The 11532-nt window shown below is 44.0% G+C and overlaps 1 protein-coding gene across 3 annotated transcripts; it reads left to right on the forward strand.

The window, feature by feature from the left end:
* Positions 1-1493: 1493 nt before the first annotated feature.
* On the forward strand, positions 1494-11196 carry CHAMP1 (chromosome alignment maintaining phosphoprotein 1). 3 transcript variants are annotated; one of them, XM_040267516.1, is made up of 3 exons: positions 1494-1614; positions 5278-5398; positions 7751-11196. In XM_040267516.1, the coding sequence occupies exon 3, from the start codon at positions 7789-7791 to the stop codon at positions 10198-10200; it is 2412 nt and encodes an 803-aa protein (XP_040123450.1). In that variant the 5' UTR covers positions 1494-1614; positions 5278-5398; positions 7751-7788; the 3' UTR covers positions 10201-11196. The 3 variants fall into 3 exon arrangements, with proteins under 3 accessions (XP_040123450.1, XP_040123448.1, XP_040123449.1); XM_040267514.1 differs by lacking the exon at positions 1494-1614 and adding an exon at positions 1677-2270; XM_040267515.1 differs by lacking the exon at positions 1494-1614 and adding an exon at positions 1677-2235.
* The last annotated feature ends 336 nt before the right edge of the window (positions 11197-11532 follow it).

Below are 11532 nucleotides of genomic sequence, written 5' to 3' on the forward strand. Positions count from 1 at the left end.
CAAACAGCAAACACAGTGTCTAAAGTGTTCCCACTTTACAGACATAAGAATTGGGACTTGCTATGCAGATGCTAAAAAACTTATATCTTACAATCACAGGGTTGAAATAGCCACAAAATGCCTGTGCGGTAGTTGGGACAATAATCTGGAAAGAATGAGACTATGTATCAGAACTGAGGTACTTAGCTGGCTTCAGCAGACCCACAGACACCCCCACCTGGGCGACACCCTCCCATGCCATTCCCCCACCAAGGAAGCTGGTTTCCTTCCGCTCCCCCTCCCCACCACCATCTCAGATCTGAAGTAGCCAGTAACAAAGTCGATGTCTAGAGGAGGCTGCTTCCAACCAAAGGAACAAGCACGCGTTGTTCCTTACTAACTCACGCCTACAAACGTGAGGGGAGCACCTGCAGGCATGCGTTCCCAGTGTTGGGTTCTAAACAAGAAAGAAGAGAGTGCTGGGTTGGGCTGAATTTATGGAGAGTGTGGTGGTTTAAACATCAGTTCTAGTTGTTTACTCAACTGGTCACCCTAAATTCAGTGGTGGCCAAGTGAAGTTCGAGTTTGGCACGGGGAATCGAGGGAGGTACTCTTCAAGCTCAGACAGGTGCCTCCATCTGGGAGGAATCCACAGAGCTCAGGTAAAAGATAGCTGAAAAAATTTAAAGCCTTTAATTATGTGTTAAAGTGAAAGTCACTCAGTCCTGTCCGACTCTTTGTGACTCTTTTCTCCAGGCCAGAAAACTGGAGTGGGTAGCCGTTCCCTTCTCCAGGGGATCTTCCCGACCCAGGGATCCGGACCCAGGTCTCCTGCACTGCCGGCGGATTTTTTTTTTTTTTTTTACCAGCTGAGACACCAGGGAGCGCAGATACTCACTGAACCACCAGGGAAATCCGAAAAGTTTTCTTTTAAAGCTATTAAGTCCGGTCAAATGTATGGATCATTTTGCTACAAAAACAAAGCCTGAAAATTTCCTAGAATGAACACGTTACTATTTAAAGTTAGAATACTTCCAGAAATTAAAAGAACAGGCAATATTCAGACTTTGGCGTGAAAGTGAGGATAAAATAATAAAGGAACAGACTAGAGATGCCTGCAACCGAGGTAATGGATGCCGTCTGCAGACGCCGTCCTCGCGGAGCTCCGTCGCGGCCGCGCACTCAGGAGTTGTCAACGTGAAAGAACTCGGCCAAAGGCAGAGAGAAACCCAGGACTCAGCAGCCGGGCGCTCGACCCCGCGGGAAACACAAAGGGTTGCGGTCAGCGCGCGGACGGCGGAGACCACCGCAGGCCCGCCCGCTCCCGGAGCTTCGGGGCGCGGCCGCGGCGGGGGGCGCGTCACTTCCGGGCGCGGGAGGGCTGCCGGGGGCCGCCGCGCTCCGCGAGGGGCGCCCGAGAGCAGCGACCTGATTGGTCTGCGCGGGGGGCGCGGCGCCAAAGTCGCGGGAGCGCGCGCCCGCCCGTCCTGGGGCCGCGCGCACGTTCGCGCGTCCGGAGCCCGCGCCCGCGCCTCGCCGCCATTCGGGAGGCCGCTGCGCCGCAGGCCTTGGCGGAGCCGCCGAGACCGCGAGCTTCCCCTCCTTTCCGGCCCGGACGCCGGCCGCGGCCCGCTGGTGAGGAGCGCGGCGGGAGGGGAGGGCCGTCCCCGGACCGCTGCCCCGAGGAGGCTTGGGCCTGCCGCCGACGGGGGGCCCCAGGCGCGGCCGCGGGCCGGGTGCGGCCGCGGGCCTTGGGGCGGGAGCCGTGCGTCATCCCGCCCGAGGTCGGAAACGGTTCGTTTCAAACCGCGCTGGGGCGACGGAACCCGGGCCCACGCGCTCCTGGCCTTGGAGGCGGTTTGCTCTGCGCCTCGGCTGCGTGGGCTTTGTCATTAATGCCGCTTGGAAGTCGGGCAGCCCGCGGAGTGGGGTGGCGTGTGTCTGATAACTCAGCAGCAGAAGGCCGTTTAAGAGTGGGCAAAGGGCTTCAGTGGGTCTTTCTCCTGAGGAGATGTCGAAGGACGACTCTTAGCTGTCAGCGGTGTGAAAAAGGGAACCAGCATGCGGTACCGCTTCCCACTCGCTAATATTGGTAAAAAAAAAAAAAAAATTCTGAAGTGTTGGTGAGGACCTGGAGAAATTGGAACGGCCCTGCTTTGCTCTCTGGGAAGTGAAATGATGCGGCTCTCAGCTCTGGAAAATGGTTTCGAAATGACCATTTGAAGTTACCAGTGCGATCCAGCAGTTTCCCCCTAGGTAGAAATTCCACAGAGTTGAAAGCAGAGACCCAGGTGCTTGTACACCAGTGTCCATAGCAGCCTTATTCAGAGCAGCCAAAAAGAGGGCTCTGGTGGCTCAGTGAGGAAAAAATCTGGCTGCAATTCGGCAGATCTGGGTTCGATCCCTGGGTTGGGAAGATCCCCTGGAGGAGGGCATCTCAACCCACTCCAGTATTCTTGCCTGGAGCCTGGCGGGCTGCAGTCCGTGGGGTGGCAAGGAGTCGGACACGACTGAGTGACTAAGAACAGTTTTTGTTCAACCAGAGTAGCCAAAGGAGGTAACAATGTACATGACTGTCAGCAGATGAGTGGGAAAAAAAAGTGGTGGTATATACAGTGGGCTGCTGCGTATCCTTGAAAAAAGGAAATGATGATGCATGCTTCAGTATAGACATGCTAAGTAGAAAAAGCCCCGCACAAAACCCCCAATATTTTATGATTCAAAGAGGGAATTGTTGAATGGGTATAGAATTTATGTTTGTGATGATTTTGGAAATGGGTAGAGGAAACAGCCACACAACATTGTGAATGTACTTAATGCCACTAGGTTATGCATTTAAAAATGGTAAGTTGAATGGTTTGTTCATTTTTAAAGTGGTAAGAAGAATGGTAAAGTTTATGCTGTATTTTATCAGAGTTTAAAAAAATGTATACAAGAAAGCTAAGCTACAGAGACTGGTTGTGAGGAACACGGAATTGTTACAGCAGTTAAAGTAGTTTGTGTGGGTCTGTGATAGATACATGAAGGAATGGGTGATGCCTGTTACAGACTGTGGACTTTAACATATATTTGTTTATCTGGCTTCCCCATCGGTTGTAACAAATTTACCAGCCTAATACAGAGTGTTAATAATAGAGATGATGTGCAGAGGAGGAAAGGAGGTATATGAGAACACAGAACTTTCTGTTCAATTGTTTTTTAAACCTAAAATTTCTCTAAAGTTTAATATTTTTTAAAAAATAAGCAAAGGTGAAGAGCAGTGCTATTGTGTATATACGTTGTTATTTAGTCACTAAGTCATGTCAGACTCTGGGGCCCCATGGGCTGTGCTGCTAGGTTCCTCCATCCGTGAAATTTCCCAGGCAAGAATACTGAACTGGGTTGACGTTTCCTTCTTCAGGGGTTCTTCTGAATGTTTGATTCATGTCATGTAATTGTTTTAGGCCCATTTACTGGCTTTTCAAGATCTTACTAAATTTTACTATATTAATTTGGTTGAGGTATTTGAGACAGAAACTGGATAGCAGAACACTATTGTGGTCCTTCATCAGATGCTATTTGCCTGACCTTGAAGAAGTTATTAATGTCTAGGTACCAATTTCCTTAACTGTAAAGTTTGCTTATTCCTGTAGCATAAAAATCCATGCTTCAGGATTCGACGAATTCTTGGCAAGCATTTTTGCCTCCTGCTGGTTGTGGAAGCATTTTCCCTGCAGACAGTTGTTGAGATGCTTGAAGAAGTGGTGGTCTGTTGGCGAGAGGTCAGGTGAATATGATGGATGAGGCAAAACTAGCCCAGTTCATTGCACTTCTGAAGCGTTGGTTGTGTGACACGTGGCTAGATGTTATTGTGGAGCAGAATCGGGCCCTTCCTGTTGACCGGCGCCAGCTGCAGGCGTTGCAGTTGAGGGTGCATCTCGTGAACTTGCTGAGCATACATCTCAGATGTCATGATTTCGCCGGGATTCAAACAGCTGTAGTAGATCAGACAAGCAGCAAACCACCAAATGATGACCTTTTTTTGGTTCAAGTTTGGCTTTGAGAAGTGCTTTGGAGCTTCTCAGTCCAGGCACTGAGCCGGTCATCATTGGTTGTTGTATAAAATCTACTTTTTGTTTCACATCATAATCTGATGGAGAAATGAATCATTGTTGCATAGAATAAGAGAAGACGACACTTGAAAAGGATGTTTTTTTTTTTTGATTTGCGGTCAGCTGATGAGCTGGCCACTTATCAAGCCTTTTTACCTTTCCCATTTGCTTCAAATTCTGAACAACTGTAGAATGGTTGATGTTGAGTTTTCTGGCAACTTCTCATGAAGTTGTAAGGATCAGGTTCATGATCATCTCAGTTGATCATTGTCAACTGTGGTGGCCGGCCACTGCACTCCTCATCTTCAAGGCTCTTGTCTCCTTTGTAAAACTTCTTGAACACTACTGCACTCCACTTTCATTAGCAGATTCTGGACCAAATGCATTGCTGATGCTGCGAATTGTCTCTGGTGCATTTTATGATCCATTTTGAACTCGAATAAAAAAACCACTTGAATTTGCCTTTTGTCTAACATCATTTCCCTAGTCTAAAATAAACCGCAAGTAATGTCATTAGCAAAAAAAAGCCATAAAGTGAGAAATGCATGTTAAAATGATGTATATCGTGACCACATTTATTTAAGAATGTATTCCAGTATCAAACTGCAAAGTTTAACAATGCAAAACCATACTTTTGCATCAGCCTAATAATTTAATGGCTGCATTCACCATCCACAGTGATTTTGATGCCCAAGAAAATAAAATCTGCCACAGCTTCCACTTTTTCTCCTTCTATTTACCATGAAGTGATGGGACTGGATGTCATGATCTTAGTTTTTTGAATGTTGAGTTTTTTGCATGTTTTGAATGTTTTTTCACTCTTCTCTTTCACCCTCATCAAGAAATTCTTGAGTTTCTCTTCGCTTTCTGCCATTAGAGTAGTAGTATCTGTATATCTGAGGTTGTTGATATTTCTGTGGCAGGCTTGATTCTAGCTTGTGATTCATCCAGCCGAGCGTTTTGTGTGATGTACTCTGTATATAATTCCATAGTGGATCATTAAATTGATACTCAACGAGCGTGGTGTCATGGATATTATCTACCGTAATCTTTGGTGTCATTTTATTAAAGTTAATGTCTAGGCTTTGGATTGGACCCCTGTTGCTGTTGTAAGGGGCAGGATAGTGAGAGAAATTATCAGAATTATAGAGGGCACGGATTTTCACAGTGAAGTAATTTTGATTACCCTTCCTTTTGTTTTTTTCAGGTTCAACTTCTCATTTTTGTCCTTCATGTACTATACATTGTTTTCTGTGGTCTAGTCAAAAAGCCATGTACACTTGCCTGCCCTTTGAAGACCATTTTAAAGAATTCGTCTAAGACAACTGGTGAGTCTACTAACGAAAAAGCATGGTGGTCTTATATTTCTTCCCTGTTCTAAAAGTTTTTGTCCTGAATTTATACAGTGATGTTCTAGTAGCATTGCTTTGCATATATTTTTGTGTGCTTTTAACATTTCTCACTTTCTAACATTTAAGAGAATATTTTATGAGGAGTGCATTTTTAAAAAGTGCTTAGAGTTCTTAGGGGAAAACATTAAAGGCATACATACCCATATTAATAGTGGTATATGAACATGTATTAATTATGTTAGTTACAGAATCTGGTTTAGCAGTTGTTGGATCCTTGCTAAGAAGGGCATACCTGATATAACTGGTAGAGAATAGAATAGAGTCCAGAATAGAATCACAGGACTTAGTAATTGCTAAATAGAATGCTGCATGCCAGGAAAAGAACATTATATGTCATTGATTACATGTGTAATCAGTGTTGAGATGAAAAATATCCATTAGGGGTCAAAAACAGGCTGGACACCAAAGAATTAAAGATACAAATATGTAAGAAGAGAATGAAGTTACCATCATAGGAAAAATACTGAGTTATTAAAAAAAATATTTGAATGAGAAGGCATAATTTAAAACACAGTCATAAGAGAAACAGTTTTAAATTTTTAATTTTTGTGTAAACCATTTGGTCAAAAAGTTCTTTTGAATTTTCCCATGATATGTTACGGAAAACCTGAATGAACTTTTTGGCCAACCCAGTATGTAGTTTAGGGAAAAAAAAGTCAAATAAAGTCAAGAGACAAATGGTAAATTGGGAAGGTAGTTTCCATAAAATGCCTGACTTCTTTTATATACAGACTATTTACAAATAATTTAAAAAATGCATACAGTACATCCTAGAAAAAAGATATACATGTGGCTGATAAAAAGGGAAGATACTCAGTCTTTCTCATTAAAGAACATGAAAACAATAGTGAGATGTCAGTTTTCACCTAAGGAGTAGCAAGGGTTTGAAGTGTAATGGTTCTCTGGTGATGAGGGAGTTGGGAATCCTTGAGTCATCCCTCACATAGATGCACTTGGTATGTAAGGGACGTAATAGTACTGCAGGTTTTTGAGAGTTTGGCGAAACATTAGTTTCAGTTGCAAATAGCCTTCGAAACATTTCTCGGAATTCCCCTACAGAAATACCCTCACATTCAAAGATCTGTATAAGGAATTTCAGTGCTTAGCCTGTGTGTAAAGATACCCTAGGAAATGCCTTCTAATTCAGCAGAAGCCTGTATGTGCCCTTACTGTAGAGTCAGAAACTTGGTCCAGTTGCTCTCAGAGTCACCAAAACACGTTCTTCTCACTTCCCTGGGGCCTGGCCCTGTTGTTTCTCCTGAGCCACAGACTTCTCTTCTTTAAATGGAAGCTCATTGCAGAAAAATATGTTTAATACCTCATTTGTATGGAATGTATGTGCCCATTTGTAAAGATAGAACGTCTCTTTAGTGATACATAAGTACAGTGACTACCGCTGGGAAGTGATACTGTGTGAATGTCTTGTCCGCATGAATGAGTATGTGAGTTTCTCTTAACTTTTACTGCCTAAGAAGATTAGCTTAAAAGTCCTGTTTTCTGGTAAGCAAGTTGCCTCAAGGTTGTCCCCCGTCTGAATTGCTGTTTTTGGCAACCCCCCTCACAGCCTTTAATGTCTCTGCTGAGAGTCTTCTCTGTGTTGTCCTCCACATTCGTTTCTTCTCAACTGATATAAGCACCACATTGCATGTAAGCACCTAAAACCCAAACACCTAGAAGAGCATAGGGCGCAAAATAATTTATTAAGTGAATGGATAAAAATACATTAGGATGGATAAGGCATTACAAGATATGTTGACTTTTTTTAAAAAGTTGTCTTTTCACAGTTAGATTTAGTTTAACAAGCACTTTGTCAAGTGGGCCTAAAGTTTCTTGCTGTGCCTGAATAGCTTAGCTTTAACTTTGACATTTACTCAGCCTTTGTGTGCTAACAGCTTGTTGATTCAGGGTATTACAGTGTAAGGCACGTGCAGTAGGTAATTCTGGAATCAGGCTTGGGTTCCTGACAGGCTTATAACCTGGGTAATTGACTTTGAACATTAGGTTCGTCATATGTAGATGAAAATAGTATTGGAGTCATATTGTTAGGATTAAATGAGATGATTTATGTAAAAATAGCAGAGTTCCTGGGACTCGGTTAAAAATTAGCTATATTTTTCCCTTCTCTTCACAGTCTTTATAGAGATATTTATAATAAATGCGTATGCCAGTCTAGACTTAAAATTTTTCAAGTATAGAATGGACTAGAAATAGCATTTCACTCAAACTGTGATCCCTGAAAATCATTTATTTATTTCTCCTTTGTCGCAGCACTGTTTTTAAAGAAATAAATCGTGTCTGTTAGAAAAATGGAAGCATTCCAGGAACTTGGTAAGACGCCGGCACGTTTGGAGTGTGACCACTGCAATTTCAGAGGCACAGACTATGAAAATGTACAGATCCACATGGGTACCATCCATCCAGAATTTTGTGATGAAATGGATGCCGGTGGGTTAGGTAAAATGATATTCTACCAGAAAAGTGCAAAGCTGTTTCACTGCCATAAATGCTTTTTCACCAGCAAGATGTACTCTAATGTCTACTATCACATCACATCTAAACATTCGGCCGCAGAGAAATGGAATGAGAAACCCAAAAATGAGTTCAACAAAGCAGCAGAACCTGTGAAAAGCCCCCCTCTTCCTGAACACCAGAAGATGGCCTCCAGCTCAGCAGAGCTCCTGAAGCCTGCCCCTGCCCTTTCTGTAGAAACACAGAAACTTGGCCCAGTTGCATCTCCAGAATCACCAGAACCTGTTCCTCTTCCTTCCCTGGACTCTCAGAAGCCTGGCCTTGTTGTTTCTCCTGAGCCACAGACACCTTCTCTTCCTTCTCCTGAGCCTCCAAAACCGGCCCCTGTCTCTTCTCCTGAACTTCCAAAACCAGCCCCTCCTGTTTCTGAATCTCAGAAACAAGTCCCTGTTCCTTCTCCAGAACCACAGAAACTTGCTCCTGTGTCTCCTGAGCCAGTAAAGGCTACTCTGACTAATCCCAAACCTCAGAAACACACCCATTTCCCAGAAACATTGGTGCCGCCTTCAGCCCCATCCCCTGAGTCGCCAGTACTAGCTGCCTCCCCAGAGCCTTGGGGACCGTCCCCAACTGCATCTCCGGAGTCTCGGAAGCCAGCCCAGACTGTCTCCCCTGAGCCGAGGAAGCTGTCCCCATCAGTGTCTCCTGAACCTTGGAAGCTGTTCTCTGCTGTCTCAGAGCCTCGGAGGCCAGCCCCAGCTGTGTCACCAGGCTCTTGGAAGCCAGGGCCACCTGGATCCCCCAGGTCTTGGAAATCTAGTCCGTCAGCATCATCAGGACCTTGGAAGCCAGCTAAACCTGCTCCATCTGTGTCTCCCGGACCTTGGAAACCGGCTCCGTCCGTGTCCTCTGCCTCCTGGAAGTCTTCATCAGTCTCGTCTGGTTCCTGGAAATCTCCTCCTGCGTCTCCTGAGTCGTGGAAGTCTGGTCCACCGGAGCTGCGAAAGACCACTACCACCGTGTCACCTGAACACTGGAAGACAGTTCCTCCAGAGTCTCCTGAGCTTCGCAAACCTGGCCCAACACTGTCCCCAGAGATCCGGAGTCCAGCAGGATCTCCAGAGCTCAGAAAGCCCTCAGGGTCTCCAGAGCTTTGGAAGTTTTCTCCTGATCAGCGGAAAACATCTCCTGCTTCAGTTGATTATCCTGAGTCCCAGAAAAGTTCCCGTGGTGGTTCCCCTGATCTCTGGAAGTCTTCCTTTTTCATCGAACCTCAGAAACCTGTCTTCCCTGAGATCCGGAAACCAGGTCCTTCTGGGCCATCTGAGTCCCCCAAAGCAGCCTCTGATATCTGGAAGCCTGTTCTCTCTGTCAATACTGAGCCTAGAAAGCCTGCCCTGTTTTCTGAGCCTACCAAAACCGCCCCTCCTGCTTCTCCTGAACCACGAAAACGTGCTCTTTTTCCAGAGCCCCGGAAGCATGCCCTTTTCCCTGAACTTCCAAAATCTGCCATCTTCTCCGAGTCTCAAAAGGCAGTTGAGCTTGGCGATGAACTACAGGCAGATGCCATAGGTGATCAAAAGTGTGATGTGTTAGTTCAGGAAGAACTAATGGCTACACCTGAGAGACTCTTGGAAGACACTTTATTTCCTTCCTCAAAGAAGCTCAAGAAAGACAACCAAGAGAACTCTGATGCTGAGCTCAGTAGCAGTGAGTGTATCAAAGCAGATTTGGATGCAGTAGATGGTAAGGGCCAAGAATCAAGCAGTGACCAAGAGCAGGTTGATGTGGAATCTATTGATTTTAGTAAAGAGAACAAAATGGACATTACTAGTCCAGAGCAGTCCAAAAATGTATTGCAGTTTACCGAGGAAAAAGAGGCTTTTATCTCTGAAGAAGAGATTGCAAAATACATGAAGCGTGGAAAAGGAAAGTATTATTGCAAAATTTGTTGCTGTCGTGCTATGAAAAAAGGTGCTGTTTTGCATCATTTGGTTAACAAGCATAATGTCCATAGTCCTTACAAATGTACAATTTGTGGAAAAGCTTTTCTTTTAGAATCTCTCCTTAAAAATCATGTAGCTGCTCATGGGCAAAGTTTGCTTAAATGTCCACGTTGTAATTTTGAATCAAATTTTCCAAGAGGCTTTAAGAAGCATTTAACTCATTGTCAAAGCCGGCATAATGAGGAAGCAAATAAAAAGCTGCTGGAAGCTCTGGAACCTCCACTGGAGGAGCAGCAAATCTGAGTCTACCCTGGTGTGGATGTGTGCTCTGCAGAGTCGGTCACTGAACCCATTTGTTGAAAGCGTCGGTTAGAAAGCCTGGTTGGGTCAGTAGACCCTGATGCTTGGTGTACTGTTTGTCTCAGTGGTGTTACAAAGAATAAGTGTGTGTTGTTTTTTTTCTTGGTCTCTTGTTTATGTGGCTGTTGTATAAGTCAATAAATGCATATTGTGTATTCCATATGGGTAAAATTTCTCTAATTTCTTTAGCATATTTGAGTGATATGAAGAGGTAGGTGTTCTATATAACAAGACTAAGTCGTACCCAGTTGAAAACGTCTAGTTACATCTTTCTTGTGCAACTGATTTTGGACAGTGGAAATTAGGCTGAAAATTCTGAGAAGTTTTGTTCTCTTAAGTGTGTTTTCAGACCATGAAAAATATTTGAAAGTTTCTATTTGGTCATAAAATATTAGTTTATTAATCTTGAACCACTTTTAGGTGTTTACTAGCTTTTATGTCATGGAAATTTGGAATCTCAGGGTTGCTGATTTTCTGCTAAAAGAGGGGAAATTGAGTCAGTTTAAAATATAATTTGCAGTCTTCTCCTGTAGGAAACTGAGAAACAGGGGTGTATTTTATGTCTTGTCCTTAGTTGATTCCTTTGGAATCTTCCATTCTGTACCCTAACCCCAGGATCTGGCCCTTCCCTTCCCTGTGAGCTCATACCAACAGGTGATCCTTACTTGCCAAATGTGTTACGAGTTGCACCTCCTCCTGGGCCTTACGCACCGTCTTTTGGGGCTTCAGACCAGGGTCATAAGCAGAACCGAAAGTCTTCCAGATTCACCACAAAAAGTTTTATAAATAAACATTACTGTTTAAGAATACGTCAGTTCTGTGTTTTTCACAGTTGTTACTGTAAGTACTTGGTGCCTGTTTATGGATTGTTTTATTCTAAAATATTTTGTCAAATGTGTATCAATCAAATTAAAAACAAAGGTTTTCATGTTAGCAGTATCTTCCTGTGTGTTTTCTTCTGTGTAATTTTCATATGATACCAAATTCCATTATTTCCAATTTCCACTTGTTTTCACACTGATTTTCATATCTGGAGCAGCATTTTCTAAGCTCTGTTTTCTCAGAGTGGTCAGGTAGGTTCAGGGACTGTACGGTCATCCCTTGGTGTCCACAGGGAATTAATTCCATGACACCCTGCAGATACCAAAATCCGTGGATGCTCAGGTCTCTTAAAAGCATGTAGTGTTTGTGTTTAACCTGTGCATGTCCTGCCATACTTTAAATCATCTCTCGATAGCTTAGAGTGCCTAACACAATGTAAGTGCATTATAAATA

Source organism: Oryx dammah, unplaced genomic scaffold (assembly GCF_014754425.2).
Source record: "Oryx dammah isolate SB20612 unplaced genomic scaffold, SCBI_Odam_1.1 HiC_scaffold_24, whole genome shotgun sequence".
NCBI lineage: Eukaryota > Metazoa > Chordata > Mammalia > Artiodactyla > Bovidae > Oryx > Oryx dammah.

Coding starts and splice junctions, on each gene's coding strand:
- CHAMP1 (XM_040267516.1), top strand. CDS start 7,789: ATGGAAGCATTCCAGGAACTTGGTAAGACGCCGGCACGTTTGGAGTGT.